The 16,791-nt window shown below is 45.4% G+C and overlaps 1 protein-coding gene across 1 annotated transcript in view; it reads right to left on the bottom strand.

Annotated features, from left to right (window-relative positions):
• LOC134677465 (catenin alpha) overlaps positions 1-12,818 on the bottom strand; it is a 77,257-nt gene extending 64,439 nt beyond the window's left edge. Inside the window, exons 1-12 of the mRNA XM_063535946.1 lie at positions 12,725-12,818; positions 11,693-11,862; positions 11,199-11,345; positions 10,468-10,634; positions 9,421-9,630; positions 9,021-9,156; positions 7,841-8,021; positions 6,402-6,486; positions 5,212-5,327; positions 1,903-2,020; positions 1,085-1,177; positions 189-345 (exon numbers count right to left, since the gene is read on the bottom strand). Coding sequence (XP_063392016.1) covers positions 189-345; positions 1,085-1,177; positions 1,903-2,020; positions 5,212-5,327; positions 6,402-6,486; positions 7,841-8,021; positions 9,021-9,156; positions 9,421-9,630; positions 10,468-10,634; positions 11,199-11,345; positions 11,693-11,858 — 1,576 coding nt within the window. The 5' untranslated portion in view covers positions 11,859-11,862; positions 12,725-12,818. The remainder of the gene's footprint in view (positions 1-188; positions 346-1,084; positions 1,178-1,902; positions 2,021-5,211; positions 5,328-6,401; positions 6,487-7,840; positions 8,022-9,020; positions 9,157-9,420; positions 9,631-10,467; positions 10,635-11,198; positions 11,346-11,692; positions 11,863-12,724) is intronic.
• Positions 12,819-16,791: the final 3,973 nt, after the last annotated feature.

Genomic DNA, 16,791 nt, shown 5'->3' with positions numbered 1-16,791 from the left:
ATTGCTCGGAGTAATGCTGAGCCGAACGGAGCCGAGTTTGCCCGAAGTCAGGAGTGTCTCCCCACTGACAGTGTAAACACACTCGCGGTCGTATTGCCTCGGTTGAGGTGCGTCTCCACCGACCGAACTGCTTTGCGAGGCAATTTTCTCTCTCTTCCGAGAATGCCTGAACGAGACAAGACCCTTACCGCTGACGGCGAGGAAGTCGTCGATGGTAGTGATATCGTCGACGGCCTCGGTGAGCAGCTTCACCGCCTGCTCCCAGGCGCGCGCAAAGGCGGTGGCGTTCTCTTGAGCGACGCGGGAGCGTGGCCGGGCGCCGAGCACGCGGGCTGCGTTGATTACCTGAACAATAGTTATTTTGTTTAACCCTCGTGCTTTTACACCCTCGCAACGCTCAAGATTCCATTTTTCGAACCACTCGCTACGCTCGTGGTTCAATTTTGGAATCTTTCGCTTCCTCGGGTCTCAATATCAGCACGAGCGGTTAAACAACAACTTTGCCACCTTGTAAAACGCAAAATTTTTCACCACACCAACCAGAAGCAAATATTAAATGTAAGACAAAATCAAACCAAATCAAATCCAATATTTATCATCCAAGACCATCATTCAAAAGTCTATTATATCAGCCAACATGAACAAACAACTCAAAATTTGCATAATATTCCAACATGAACAAGCAACTCAAACTTTGCCTCATATGTAGATAAAATGCAACTTTCTTATCTTTTTGAAGTGCAAAGTAAGCCTTTCCGAGCTGGTGTGGTGAAAAGACATTTTTCACCACACATTCGTCAATAACAGAGAAAGTCGCAAGTTGTACAAAAACCGAATTTAAGGGTATTCGCGAGGTATACAGTTCACAAATCCATTAGGTGGATCAACACAAAACGAGCCGCCTCGCGCGAAATTGCCTCGCAAAACAGCTCGGTCCGTGTAGACGTGACTCGGGCGAAGTAAACAGTGTAAACAAACTCACGACCGCATTTGCCTCGGGCGAGGTACGTCTCCACCGACCGAACTTTCGAGGCAATTTCCCCACGAGGCGGCTCGCTCTGTGGGGCGCCTATTTAATAATCACCTGCGGGCAAAGCGCCTCGATCTGACCAGCGGCATGGCGCACCATCTTGACGCCATCTTCATTATTCGACATCGAGCACACAAGATTAGCCACCTGTAATTAAAAAATCAGTTAGAGCTAGACCAAGAAAAATCTGCAGATTTTGACAGCACACGCAGTACAAGTGTTATTTATATATCATCTAACTCTAATATAGTTCACGTATCCGTCTCAAAACATCAACATTTGTATTGAATATGACGCTGTGTGCAGCGTATTGCCGCAATCATACAAATAAATACAAATCTTTATTAACGCCAAAGCCTAACCACCTTATCCCTTAAATTTAACAAACCTTGGCCTTTTTACAGTTTCATACCCAAAGGGTAAAACACTATTACTAAGACTCCACTGTCCGTCTGTCACCTAGTTGAAATTTTTACAGATGATTCAGATAATGTATTTCTGTTGCCGCTATAACAACAATCAGTGGCGTAGCTAGGGGGGGGGGGGCGGCGGCGGGGGCGGTCCGCCCCGGGTGTCACCCATTTAGGGGTGACACCTGACCGTGAGTAAAATGAAAGCGATGGAGTAAATCCTGAGCTATTTAACATAAATTACAATTTTTTTTTAAATATATTTTACAATTTTGATTGAATTTTGGGGTGACACCCACAATTTCCGCACCGGGTGCCACCCATGCTAGCTACGCCACTGACAACAATACTCTTTTCTCTCTCATTTCTTTACTTATATTACTCTATGCTCTAAGGGCTCTAAGCAAGTATTTAAACAACCGTACAATTGTGAAGCTGAAGAAGATTTAGTGAGTTTGTTACCTCGACCAGTTTGTTGGCGTGTTCAGTGAAGACGATGGCGTATTCCTCGACCTCCTTCTCGTGGCCGTTGCGGGCGGCCTCCATCAGCACCAGGAGGGGCACGTTGCTCTCCAGAAAACTGTACAAATATCATCATCATATACACGGTGTAACATGAGTAAACCGAATAATTTAACAGCGTATTCCTGATCATATTTAGAGACAAAAATGTCCTATAAACTTTTTTTAAAAAACGCCTAGTTTCAGAGATAATATTAATTTAAAAATAAACAAGTTTATGTTGTTACATAATGTAAAAGGCTTTTTTGATAGTAATGTTGCTGCTATGGGACGTAGTCTAAATATCCTTATTGATAGATGTCAAAAACCGGGCAAGTGCGAGTCTGACTCGCGCACGAAAGGTTCCGTACCATAAAGCAAAAAAAAAAACAAAAAAAAGCAAAAAAAAAACGGTCACCCATCCAAGTACTGACCCCTCCCGACGTTGCTTAACTTTGGTCAAAAATCACGTTTGTTGTATGGGAGCCCCATTTAAATCTTTATTTTATTCTGTTTTTAGTATTTGTTGTTATAGCGGCAACAGAAATACATCATCTGTGAAAATTTCAACTGTCTAGCTATCACGGTTCGTGAGATACAGCCTGGTGACAGACGGACGGACGGACGGACGGACGGACGGACGGACGGACGGACAGCGAAGTCTTAGTAATAGGGTCCCGTTTTACCCTTTGGGTACGGAACCCTAAAAAGTGACAAGTAACACTTTGCAAAAAGAAGGTTTTACGAAAAAAAAAATTAAAAATCAATTTTAAGTAACAAGTTTACCAATAAAATTTATTTTTTATGTACAAATACATTCAAAAAATTGAAAAAACAAAACAAAAAAAAATTTTTTTGGCGAAATTGACCTAAACTCATATTACATTTTTTCCTTCTTTTGACTTCAGAAATGCGTGGTTAAAAATATTCGGTTTCCTCATGTTACACCGTGTATGAATCGAATTTAACCTGTTGTGAGACATACTAACATTGAATAATTTTACGGTTTAGACTCACTTGTTTTTATTCACTCGCGCGACATGTTTCGGAGAGCCTAGGTCTCCTTTCTCAAGCACTAATAGTGCGAGCAGCGTTCACGACGGCCGTGTATCGCGTACTGTGGCTCGCCGCGTCGCACGCTGCGCGCGCGCCGAGAAAACAAGTCGGGGGAGGTCTTGCGCTGTTATTGTAGGCGGGCATAGTGGTGTGTTTGGGCTTGGGTCACCTAACACTTGTAGGGATACACAGCACGAACTCACTCACTCACTCACTCACGACTAAAAACAAGTGAGTCTAAACCGTAAAATTATTCAACATATACATATGTATAAATCCTTTCGTTTTGTAAAATATAAATAATCAAGACGTATAGGGACCGTGCGTGTTGGAGGGTCTGTCATCTTGTGGCCTGAATCGGAAACATATGTGCACATGTACATTGCCAAAGCAAGTGTTACCATCTAGCGTTCTCGTCGGCACAGAATAAATAATAGTACTAGGTACAGAAGACTCACTCTCCAACAAAACGCGTCTGTTACGATCAGCACACATATGGCCGCTAGGTGGCGACAGCGCCACGCGCGGCTTATGGCAAACCCCAAAATTGGGGTCGAACGGATGTACTTTTAGCCACCTGTAGCAAAGCGACGAAATCGCGGAGTGAGCCACGCCTGTCGTCGGCACGTTTCCTTGTGCATACTGTGCATAGTCGGTTCTGTCATCTTGTGGGCTACATCGGAAACATAAACCGCTGTGGTCCGGTGGCCGAATGGCACAGGCACCTGCCGCGATAGCAGAGGACGCTGGTTCGATTCCAGCCTGGGGCACTGGAGGCCTTACTCACTTTTTCATAGTGTATTACATTTATATCAGTTTATTATATAAATATGTCTGAAATAAATGCTTTTTATTTTTTTTATTCACAATAGCATACGTATGAACTATCATCTGACTAAGTCTATAGTCCGTTTTTTTTAGCATTAGAAAGAACTTCGCAGAAGTTCGCTTGTGGTTCTAAATCTGGCACTTTTAGCGGTAACAATTTGAAGTAAATTATATGTATTGACCATGCTACATTAGATAATTCAATAATTATTAACAATTAACGAGCCTGATAAAAACTGCACGCTTGCTTCTGCGGAGTTCTTTCTAATGCTAAAAAATACGAACTATAGATTGGGACGCAATGAGTAAAAAAATTGTTTTTACAATGTCATGTGACCAGCCTACGGTCTTTCCACCGAGATACAACCGGCGGACGATTTTCAGGCACTGGTAAGAGCAGTGGTAGGATCAAGGAAGGCTCCCAGTTTCCTATTGAGGACGTAGGTCGCGGGGCTTTCGGCACATATGTATTCTCTAGGCCTCGGGTCTGTACTATACCTTTCGGAGACGTGGTCGACGACGGCCTTGCGTAGCTGCCGACGAAGATAGCGGGTCGCGGGTCTTGCGGCACATTCTCTAGGCCTCGGATGTGTACCTATAGAACTCGGTGGGTCTCGCATGTGTTATCTGTCGGAGACGTGGTCGACGACGGCCTTGCGCAGCTGCCGACAAAAGTCGCGGGTCTTACGGCACACGTTCTCTAGGCCTCGGGTGTACTATAGGACTCGGTGGGTCTCGAATGTGTTACCTGTCGGACACGTGGTCGACGACGGCCTTGCGCAGCTGCCGACGAAGATCGCGGGTCGCGGGTCTTGCGGCACATTCTCTAGACCTCGGGTGTGTACTATAGGACTCGGTGGGCCTCGAATGTGTTACCTGTCGGACACGTGGTCGAAGACGGCCTTGCGCAGCTGCCGACGAAGATCGCGGGTCGCGGGTCTTGCGGCACATTCTCTAGACCTCGGGTGTGTACTATAGGACTCGGTGGACCTCGAATGTGTTACCTGTCGGACACGTGGTCGAAGACGGCCTTGCGCAGCTGCCGACGAAGATCGCGGGTCGCGGGTCTTGCGGCACATTCTCTAGACCTCGGGTGTGTACTATAGGACTCGGTGGGCCTCGAATGTGTTACCTGTCGGACACGTGGTCGAAGACGGCCTTGCGCAGCTGCCGACGAAGATCGCGGGTCGCGGGTCTTGCGGCACATTCTCTAGACCTCGGGTGTGTACTATAGGACTCGGTGGACCTCGAATGTGTTACCTGTCGGACACGTGGTCGAAGACGGCCTTGCGCAGCTGCCGACGAAGATCGCGGGTCGCGGGTCTTGCGGCACATTCTCTAGGCCTTGGGTGTGTTTTAGGACTCGGTGGGTCTTGAATGTGTTACCTGTCGGACACGTGGTCGACGACGGCCTTGCGCAGCTGCCGACGTAGATCGCGGGTCTTGCGGCACATGTTTTCAATGGCGCGCTCGAGGCCTGAAGACTGCTCTGGCTTTCCGGCCTGTACACACAAATAAGTTTTTGGCAAAAATTTCATTTTTGGTACAAGCTTTTATCGCCGACTGTACTTTTCTTTCCACACGCAACTAATACTCATCGAGACAATTCTAAAAACCCCAAACACAATTAGGTTTCGTTGTTTTATCACAAAGTTCCTATGGCCACCTCCGGTCTCCATCATCAGATCAGCTCGATGACACCATAATATTGCATTGTCACCCGACTTACGTATGTATACAAAATTTCAGCTCAATCGGAAACCGGGAGCTGGATCAAATTTAACTTGCAAGATTTGATTACAGACAGACAGACAGACAACGGCCAGGTGAAACTAAATAAAAGCTTGTAAAAAAAACAATCATCAATAAAATAGTAGTCTGTTCGGAAAGAGAAGAGTCGCGATATGTATTGGGCCCCATACATTCCACGACTCATCTCTTTAGGCACAGACTCTAAAACGTTTGAAAACCTATAAACCGACTACATTAAAATCTTTCTGTGTTTAGTCGGTTAAACTGTAGCCTATGCAGTGGGGCGGCACTCCCTCTTTCGATCATTCTCTGCTCCGTTTGGCTCAGCCTTGCTCCGAGCAATTATTAGGATTGGCACAACTTGACGTCCCTTTGGGTGCACAACCATTTCGGGGATCTCGGAAACGGCTCCAACCATTTTGATGAAATTTGCTATATGGGGGTTTTCGGGGGCGAAAAATCGATCTAGTCAGGTTTATTTCTGGGAAAACGCGCATTTTTGAGTTTTTATAAGTCTCCCACAACCAAGCAACCAAGCTGAAGTGGCAATGGGCAGGCCACATTGCACGCAGAGAAAATAGCCAAAAAGTGCTCGAGTGGAGACCACGGACTAGCAAGCGCAGCGTAGGACGTCCACCCACAAGATGGACGGACGACCTTGTTAAGGTCGCCGGAAGACGGGATGCGGGTCGCTTCCAAACGGTACGAATGGAGGTCCAAGGGGGAGGCCTATTTTCAGCAGTGGACGTCGTGGCTGAGAATAATGATGATGATATGTCTTAGTTATTAATATTAGTTTATTATTTATTTTATAATATACGTACGTTGGTCATGTACTCGTGCAGTAGATCCTGCAGCGCCTGCCGGACCGCGTTGCACTCCGCCACGATGCGCTCGCGTCGCTCGTCCCTGCAACACACAATCACATCACTACGACATATAAAACAAAGTCCCCCGCCGCGTCTGTCTGTCTGTATGTTCACGATAATCTCAAAAACTACTAGAGTTAGACTAAAGGGGCACACTGATTAACAGTGCGCCGCACGGTATCGGCTTGTCTGTTGTTCCGAATTGTCAAAATTTTGTTCTGACAGGCCGATACCGTCTGGCGGACTGTTAATCAGTGGACTCCTTTAGAACAGTCTGCAACGATTTTGATAGCACATTTCATAGAAGTTCTTCTTCTTAGTCGGTTCCTCAAGGCTGAGGGTCGTGACCATCAGGAGTGCAGTTCTTCACCACCGCTCTCCAAACCCCCCTGTCTTGGGCCAGCTGTATTGACCCCTGGATGTCGACGCCCGTAGCGTCGCGTATGGCATCAGACCACCGAGTTGGAGCCCTGCCTCTACTCCTTCTCCCTTCGACGCACCCAACCAGAACGAGCTTTTCAAAGCTGGACGGGTCTTGGCGGGCCACATGGCCAAAGAAGGTCAACATTCTCTGGAAGCATGTAGTTGAAAGCCGGGTGGTAATATGTAGCTCTTCGAGAAGATTTCATAGAAGTTAGAGTTTAGACGTTTAAAATAACACCTACACTGCGTGTGCTTTCAGAATAATCGTTGCAGACTTCTTTTGGTGTATAATTTGTTACGGTTTTATTTTAGTAGCAATGTCATTACAGTCAAGTGTAAATGTATGGGTGTAGACTTACTCCTCCCATAGTTCTTCATTCACTGACATAAGAGCTATGGGACATATTTTTGAGATGATTTTGTGCATCCATAGTTCTACACTTGACTCCAGCGAGGGTCTGGTCAGCTCGGAGCAGGCGAGGGCTCCACGGCATGGCCTGTACCTGGTGCAGGAGCTGTCCGCCATGAGCGCCGCTCCGGAGATGATGGACTCGAGCCGCTCCTCCAGCGAGGGTCTGGTCAGCTCGGAGCAGGCGAGGGCTCCACGGCATGGTCTGTACCTGGTGCAGGAGCTGTCCGCCATGAGCGCCGCTCCGGAGATGATGGACTCGAGCCGCTCCTCCAGCGAGGGTCTGGTCAGCTCGGAGCAGGCGAGGGCTCCACGGCATGGTCTGTACCTGGTGCAGGAGCTGTCCGCCATGAGCGCCGCTCCGGAGATGATGGACTCGAGCCGCTCCTCCAGCGAGGGTCTGGTCAGCTCGGAGCAGGCGAGGGCTCCACGGCATGGTCTGTACCTGGTGCAGGAGCTGTCCGCCATGAGCGCCGCTCCGGAGATGACGGACTCGAGCCGCTCCTCCAGCGAGGGTCTGGTCAGCTCGGAGCAGGCGAGGGCTCCACGGCATGGTCTGTACCTGGTGCAGGAGCTGTCCGCCATGAGCGCCGCTCCGGAGATGATGGACTCGAGCCGCTCCTCCAGCGAGGGTCTGGTCCGCAGCTCGGAGTACGCAAGGGGCTCCATGACCATGCGCTCGTCGAAGTCGTCCAGGGCTTGGGCGAGCTCGCCGGGGCCTTCGACTGGTGGGCGGGCGTTGCCTGGCAAAAATATGGATATATAAATATGACATTTTTAATGAGATTTTTTGGATGAATCAACTTTTACTTGTCACTCGTTGCCATGGTTACGTTCTCCTGAGTGACTCGATAAAACCTGATTCTTAGGGCCACTTGCACCATCCCACTAACCCGGGGTTAACCGGCTAAACTTAGTTAACCTTAGGTTACCAGTAGAATTTGACACTCGGACACTTAAACTAAGTTAATTTAAGTTAACCAAGTGTCAAATTGTACTGCACGGTAACCATGGTAACTCCAGGTTTAACCAGTTTACTTCAGGTCAGTGGGATGGTGGAAGTGGCCCTTAGGCATTCAAATTCACCAAACACGCTGTGGGGTTACCTCCAGCAGGCGTGGTGTTGGGCAGGGCTCTGCCTTGGGCCACGCAGGCTATAGTGTCGACGGCGCAGCACACGGCGCGCAGCACGTAGTCGCGATTGGCCTTGGTAATGGTATGGTATAGGGTATACCTCCAGCAGGCGTGGTGTTGGGCAGGGCTCTGCCTTGGGCCACGCAGGCTATAGTGTCGACGGCGCAGCACACGGCGCGCAGCACGTCGTCGCGGTTGGCCTTGGTAATGGTATGGTATAGGGTTACCTCCGGCAGGCGTGGTGTTGGGCAGGGCTCTGCCTTGGGCCACGCAGGCTATAGTGTCGACGGCGCAGCACACGGCGCGCAGCACGTCGTCGCGGTTGGCCTTGGTAATGGTATGGTATAGGGTTACCTCCGGCAGGCGTGGTGTTGGGCAGGGCTCTGCCTTGGGCCACGCAGGCTATAGTGTCGACGGCGCAGCACAAGGCGCGCAGCACGTAGTCGCGGTTGGCCTTGGTAATGGTATGGTATAGGGTTACCTCCAGCAGGCGTGGTGTTGGGCAGGGCTCTGCCTTGGGCCACGCAGGCTATAGTGTCGACGGCGCAGCACACGGCGCGCAGCACGTCGTCGCGGTTGGCCTTGGTAATGGTATGGTATAGGGTTACCTCCAGCAGGCGTGGTGTTGGGCAGGGCTCTGCCTTGGGCCACGCAGGCTATAGTGTCGACAGCGGAGCACACGGCGCGCAGCACGTAGTCGCGGTTGGCCTTGGCCGCCGCCAGCTCCGGGTGGCGGACGTACACCTGTCAAATAACATGTCATTCATTTTGCTTCCAAGATTAACTATTGTTTTATTAACTAAAATCAGGCGTGGCTCACCCCGCGATTTCATCGCTCTGCTACAGGTAGCCGAAAGCTGTTCCACACTAATTTTGATGGCTTTTTTTCTCCACCTCAAAAAGTGCACAGCGCCGCTAAAGAAGTTTTCACTTCAACTAGGGCCTACTCGCCAAGCGGACCCCGGGCTCTCATGAGCCGGGACAACGCGAGGAAGACGATGAACCGACCTTGGAAGCCGTCAACAGCATGGTGGAGTGCTTCTTGAGCACGGCGCGGGCGGCGGCCAGCTCGTCCTTCATGCGCGGCTCCTTCAGCTCGTGCTGGCGCCGCGCGGCGGCCGCGGCCAGCTCGGCGGCCGAGCGGCCCAGCTGCCGCGAGCACTCCACCAGCTCCGATTGCGAGGAGGCCGACTTCAGCTTGTCAAGATCGGTTTCCACCTGTGAACAAATATTCAGGAATTTTCAAATATTTGTAACTAATATTTATCTACTTTTAGGCTACTATTTTACAGGCTTTTATTTAGTTTCATCTGACCGTTGTCTGTCTGTAATCAAGTCTTGCAAGTTAAATTTGATCCACTTCCCGGTTTCCGATTGAGCTGAAATTTTGCATACATACGTGAGTCGGGTGACAATGCAATATTATGGTGTCATCGAGCTGATATGATGATGGAGACCGGAGGTGGCCATAGGAACTATGTGATAAAACAATGAAACCTAATTGTGTTTGGAGTTTTTAGAATTGTCTCGATGAGCATTAGTTGCCCGTATAAAGAAAAGTACAGTCAGCGATAAATAGCTTGTACCAAAAATGAAATTATTGCCAAAAACTTATTTATATATTGAATAGGCGTTACATACATTCTTCTTCTTCATATTAGGGGCTATATAAGGCTCCAAAGTCTATGTAGAACTGCGACCATCTCTGATCTATTGTGATCGCCACCTACTACAACTCTCGATTCAAAGCTGCAACTTCAAACAGCTGCAGGATCTTTTTGATCACGAGAGACTTTAACTCCTCCGGGCGCTTGTGTCCGCCCAGGATTAAGTCACGAGTACGCATTAGGCAAGGGCACTCTGTGAGGATGTGCAAGGGCGTCTCCTCTGCCACCATGCAGAGTCTGCACTGCCTCATGTCACGTTTCCCCATGGTGTGCATGTGCTTATTTAGGCCGCAACGCCCAGTATGCACCCTTACCAAGTTGCGCAGTTGGTTCATAGACAACCCTGGGTTAGTGAATGGTGCATGTGGCCTATAGTGTAGGTACTCACGGCCCGGTGGCGGGACAGCAGCTGATGCACGTCCACACAATCGGCCAGGATCAGGAGACGGGTCACGGCTGACAGCAGGTTGCGGGCAGCGCGCACCATGGAGGAGCGGACCGCTGAGGCGCAGGGCTCCTCGGAGAACTCGCGCGCTGCTAGACTCATGGCCGCACCTAGAACAAATAAATTCATTGACTTAATTGATTTAGCTATGGTCTGTCCCCGCTGTATGAAGAGCTTGGACTGGCTGAAGTGATGGCTACAAGTGGACTCACCGGCTTTCCTGACTTCTTCCACGGCAGCCAGCATCTTCCTGGTGATCTCAGGGTTCTCGTAGGCGATGGTCTGCCCCCGTTCGATGAAGATCTCGGTGGCTCGCTCCACGGTGGCCACTATAGACTGGCTGAAGTATGTTACAAGTGGACTCACCAGCCTTCCTGACTTCTTCCACGGCAGCCAGCATCTCCCTGGTGATCTCAGGGTTCTCGTAGGCGATGGTCTGTCCCCGCTCTATGAAGATCTAGGTGGATCGCTCCACGGTGGCCACTAGAGACTGGCTAAAGTATGTTACAAGTGGACTCAACAGCCTTCCTCACTTCTTCCACGGCAGCCAGCATCTCCCTGGTGATCTCCGGGTTCTCGTAGGCGATGGTCTGGCCCCGCTCTATGAAGGTCTCAGTGGCTCGCTCCCCGGTGGCCACTAGAGACTGGCTGAAGTAGGTTACAAGTGGACTCACCAGCCTTCCTGACTTCTTCTACGGCAGCCAGCATCTCCCTGGTGATCTCAGGGTTCTCGTAGGCGATTGTCTGCCCCCGCTCTATGAAGATCTCGGTGGCTCGCTCCACGGTGGCCACTAGAGCGCTCGCGCGCTTGGACTTGCCGGCTGAAATAATAGTTAAATTTAATTTTTTACCACTGAGGTTTCAAATGGTTTTCGTCATTACCAATTACCTTTTCGTACCTATATCGTACAACGTTTTACAGTACATATGGAACTTTATTTTCGACGTAGGCACGGAAAGTGCTCCTGCACCCGTGCATGAAACAAGCACTATATGTACTGTAAATAAAAACCAGCCCAGTGCGAGTCGGACTCGCCCACCCAGGGTTCCGTACTTTTATGGACATTAGAGTCTTAATAATAGGGTCCCGTATTTACCCTTTGGGTATGGAACCCTAAAAATTTTGATCATCCATCATCATCCATTTGGAATCTCCCTATGTACTTACGTCTCTTCTTCTTAGCCTGCTTGTCCTTGCTATTCACGAGCGTGGTGACCTGGAGCACTAGGGGCTCCAGGGTCCGCTCCACCGACGTGGTGCGGATCTCCAGGTTCTTGGGGTCCCATTTGAGGGTTATGCCCCCAGTTGGCAGGGTTCCGTAGGTGTCCGTCATGGTGCTGTGAAATAAGGATATTAGGCTTGTGCGATTTAGTCAGTTTCCTACCATAGTCTACCAACAACAATGCAGAAGGTCCCAGGTTCAAATGCTGGTAAGGGCATTCATTTGTGTGTTTATCACCAATATTTGCCACTTAGTTATGGATGTTTTCTATGTATACATATAAGTATTTTTTTGTCACTGTATTATGTCCTATCACACTCCACGATTGTTGCACTACTTAGAATCCTAGCTAAATTGGTTGTTTAATAATTACACTATAGAATTTCCAATTTAGCAAGAACCCTAAATGGCATAGCATTCACAACACAAGCCTTACTGTGGAACTAGGTTGATCTGTGTAAAATTGTCCTATATTATGTTTTTGTACACTGAATGTAGATAAATTGACCTCCACTGTAATTTTATCTATACTTACAAATAAAACACTTACATACTTTCCATTACTACTTAGCACTCTTTTGCAAGTGAGAGTTATCAGTGAATGTCCGAGTGTTATGAGCTTATGAGTCATACAAACAATATCAACAGTTATTCACACTAAATACCACGATTTCTTTCTACAGTGGATGCAACTGATGACTTTTCTTAGAAAACAACTCAGTTTGCCTTTAAAACGAAGGTAATTCTTTACAAATCTTTTACAAATAAACAAAGTACAATACAATCTACCAAATGTATTATACTACCAATGTTAATAAACAATGAATGCAACGAGATGTTTAAGAAAACTAGGCATGTCCATTTGGTCGGTTGCATTATTGACAACATTCTCATTGTAATTTTAGCTTAATATCACATCTATATAGCGGTATTTATTAGTATTATGATATTTTAGGATATAATAAGTAAGTACTCACTCAAATAATGATGAATAACACACAAAATCACACACAATTTAATTAAAAATTAAACGATTATCGAGAAGGCGTGTCAAAAAACAGTACGAAAGTGTTACTAGCGTAAAAAAATGTATGCGATATGTCAGATTGATATAAGTATACCGCATGAAAAATATTATTATGAAAATATTTATTTATTAAAAGCTTTACGAATTAAAAAAAAATGAAAATTTCGTTGTTTAAAAAACAATTTGTTTTTGCGCTTAAGCCTCACATTCACACTTCTACCGTGTAGGCCGCCTCCAGGCCGCCTCGTAGTCCGCAACCCCCATACCAAACCCCATACACAATCCTACCCAACGAGGCAACTACAAGGTAGAAGTGTGAATGCGGGGCTTTACTTAAGAAGCTTGAGTACACTTCTTAAGGCCCCAGTACACAATGGGCCATCGCCAGCCATTCCAATGGACGCATTTATGCGTTAGAGGGAGCAAGTGATATTGCTATCTCATTCTACCGCATGGCTGCGTCCCTTGAAGTGGCCGGCAATGGCCCATTGTGTACTGGGGCCTTTATAGTTTGTATTTGTGGGAAGTTCCAACAGAGGGCGTTCAGAGATAGAGACAGGGAGAGTTTTAGAAAATCCTTGAGAACTGAGAACCTACCTACTGCTAACTGAGCTAAGAACCATCCCGGATTTTAAAATATTTATATTGTTGCTGAAAATTTATTATTTTTACGAATGAGTGGATGGGAAATCTTCTAAAATTATTCTACCTAGATTAAAACTTCGTTAACAGACGGCTCAGATATTGTAATCTAAATCTAATCATCATTTACCTCGCATTGTCCCGGCTTTTGCCACGGCCCATGGGAGCCTGGGATCCGCTTGGCAACTAATCCCAGGAACTGGCGTGGGCACTAGTTTTTGCCCTTTAGTTTAGCAGAAGTGACTGTCATCTGACCTTTCAACCCAGAGAGTAAACTGGGCCTTATTGGGATCAGTCCGGTTTCCTCACGATGTTTTCCTCCACCGAAAAGCGACTGGTAAATATCAAATAATATTTGTACATAAGCATAAGTTTCGGAAAACACATTGGTACGAGCCGGGGTTAGAACCCGCCACCTCCGGATTGCAAGTCGCACGCTCTTCCCGCTAGGCCACCAGCGCTTTTTTTCCTAAGTTTGTTTCATTTTAATTTGCTACCAAAATGATTCCCGTGAGAATCACAAAAATAACAAGGGCGTGACAACTCTACCTACTCGTACTACGAATTCCATAAAAATCGAGTGCGGCCTTTTTTCTGCCAATCCTAATTTCCCTGTGATTTCACTTACTGAGGATTTCACGCCGATTCAGCCAACCACGCATGGCATCCGGAATTCCATTCATAAAACGAGTAACACTTGATAAAAAAGCAAATAGAATTCCACTAAACGCCGTTTGTAAGCACCGACATCGATACAATAACATAATAAAATACAAGTACAATACAAATAATACTTACGCCTTCATTCAAGTATTCGGAATTTCTACTGTGCAATACAATGTGGTATAAAATTTGAGCTAATGCCTTCAAGTAATAAAACTTTTTTAAGCGCCAACGACTGTTAAAAAAAAGTTTGCCGCGATTGTGAACGCATCCGTTTACGTTGGCGCCAAAATATTGACAGATCGTGTTTGACGTTGGAATTTAGTTTCAAATTTCAAGGATCGTTGAAATTGAAAATGGCTTTGGCTTTATTGTGCCGTAAGTATTTGTTGTTGTTTTACTTTTTATGAATACATTATTTTTGGTTTTCGCGGAGTCATCTAGACTAGTAGGTAATGTGCGACGCATTATCAAAATAAACTGCTAGTAGATCCCAGCTAGTTAAGTAATTATCCTTTAGTTTTATAATAGCTAGTTTGTTACTGCACCACACCTTGCACTTTGAGACTATGCGCTGAAACTTGGCACAGTTGATTGTTAGCTGGTCTTGAGCAGATACAGACCGGAAGCCGTCGAGAGCCACGTCTCATTTAGTGGGGGGGAGGGGGGAAGTTCGACGCCGCCGCGCTTCACTTGGAGCAACATTTCTCTAAAACTATCCCTATTAGGGCATGTGATATATCATTGTCGGATAAATTAAGGATGAGAAATCTAGTTTTGGAACTAAAACAATGCACTTTCTAACAAAAAAAAGCGTAAAGTAGAAAAGACTAAAAAACGTATTTGTGATTTTTTCATAATTACCATTTTTTTTAAGTGTAGCAGGAATCTGAAAACAATAAATACAGTTGTAAAGCTACACTTATTACGTTTAAGAAAATATATAGTTTATTATACAAAACTATCGATAAATGGGAGATAAAAAATAATATTAAGCGTGGGTCGGAGTGATCTCAATACAAAATACTATGAATATGGGAAAGTTACTTATAATTTGTTCTACAATCGTTTATTTTTTTAAGTTTTTCGTAAATAACTCGTAAACGGTAGTCCACAGCAAAAAATAACCTTTTACGTAAATAATCTGTTTCAGATTTCTTATAAAATGAGTGCTACTGTTTTTCGCCACAATCAATATTTAAAAAAATATTAAAGGGAGAAAATAAATACATAGGTCCCCTTTTTTAGTCATTCGTAAATAACTCGTAAATGATGGCTAATAGCAAAAAAAATTTTAGTTGATGAATAATTAGCATAAAATTTCCTATATAAAAGGTTATTAAAACTTTTTGGCAAGGATCAATATTAAAAAAGATATTAAAGAGAGAAGATAAATTCTAAGGTCCCCTTTTTAGGGTTCCGTACCCAAAGGGTAAAACGGGACCCTATTACTAAGACTTCGCTGTCCGTCCGTCCGTCCGTCTATCACCAGGCTGTATCTCACGAACCGTGATAGCTAGACAGTTGAAATTTTCACAGATGATGTATTTCTGTTGCCGCTATAACAACAAATACTAAAAACAGAATAAAATAAAGATTTAAATGGGGCTCCCATACAACAAACGTGATTTTTGACCAAAGTTAAGCAACGTCGGGAGTGGTCAGTACTTGGATGGGTGACCGTTTTTTTTTGCTTTTTTTTTTTGCATTATGGTACGGAACCCTACGTGCGCGAGTCCGACTCGACGAAGGTAAACAATCTTGATTTGTTTTTAATTGAAAAACACATTTTAAAAATAAGTTACGGCAAATATGTAACAATTATGAATCTAATACGTTCATTTATATTCTTCTGCTTTCATAAGTAATAGTAATTGATTTTTAAAAAGCGTTTTTCAATTAAAAGACATGTCAAGATCGCTTACCTTCTTTCAAGTTCTTTCTAATGCTAAAAAAACGAACTATAGAGTCAGACCAAAAAAAATTCTGCAGCGGATTTGATAGCCCACGCAGTGCAAGTGTCATTTATACCTACGTCATAATTTCATAGAAGTTTGACGTTTAAAATAATACTTTCACTGCCCGGGCTATCAAATCCGCTGCAGACTATTCTTGGTCTGACTCTAGACCACAAACATAAAACGGGTAGTTTAAATTTTTTTACTACCCCGAACATTTTTATTAACTAAATTTCGGGTAGTTTAGTATTGTTTATCTCTTCATTGACCTTTTAGTGACCACTGCTGGTGCAACCCAGCTGAAACGTCGGATTTAAGGTAAAAAAAAACCGGCCAAGTGCGAGTCGGAGTCGCGTTCCCAGGGTTCCGTACACTACCCAATTTTTAACAATGTATATTTTATATGTAGGCAAAGGGGGAGAAATGGTCATTTTTTGGTTATTTTCTTAAATAACTTGTGAACTATTTATATTAAAACTAGAAAAAAAAATCTGAATTTCAAAATGAGCTCTTTCATTTGATATGTAACAAGATATAGTTTAAAATACATTATTATTTAAGTTTCTCATTACACACATAACACATATTTTTCGCTATCTGGACATATACGAGCCCCGATGCAAATTATTTCGTCTAGTTCCACGCAAAATTTTGTTTATTTTAATAAATTCTACACATGAACATAAAATGACCCAGTAATGTGAACCATAATAGCAATATTTAATGTAGTTTATTTTGATCGTATAATAAAATT

This window comes from Cydia fagiglandana, chromosome 26, assembly GCF_963556715.1.
Source record: "Cydia fagiglandana chromosome 26, ilCydFagi1.1, whole genome shotgun sequence".
Classification (NCBI taxonomy): Eukaryota; Metazoa; Arthropoda; class Insecta; order Lepidoptera; family Tortricidae; genus Cydia; species Cydia fagiglandana.
Note: the sequence above shows the minus strand (reverse complement) of the source record. Positions and strands in the feature narration are given on the sequence as shown.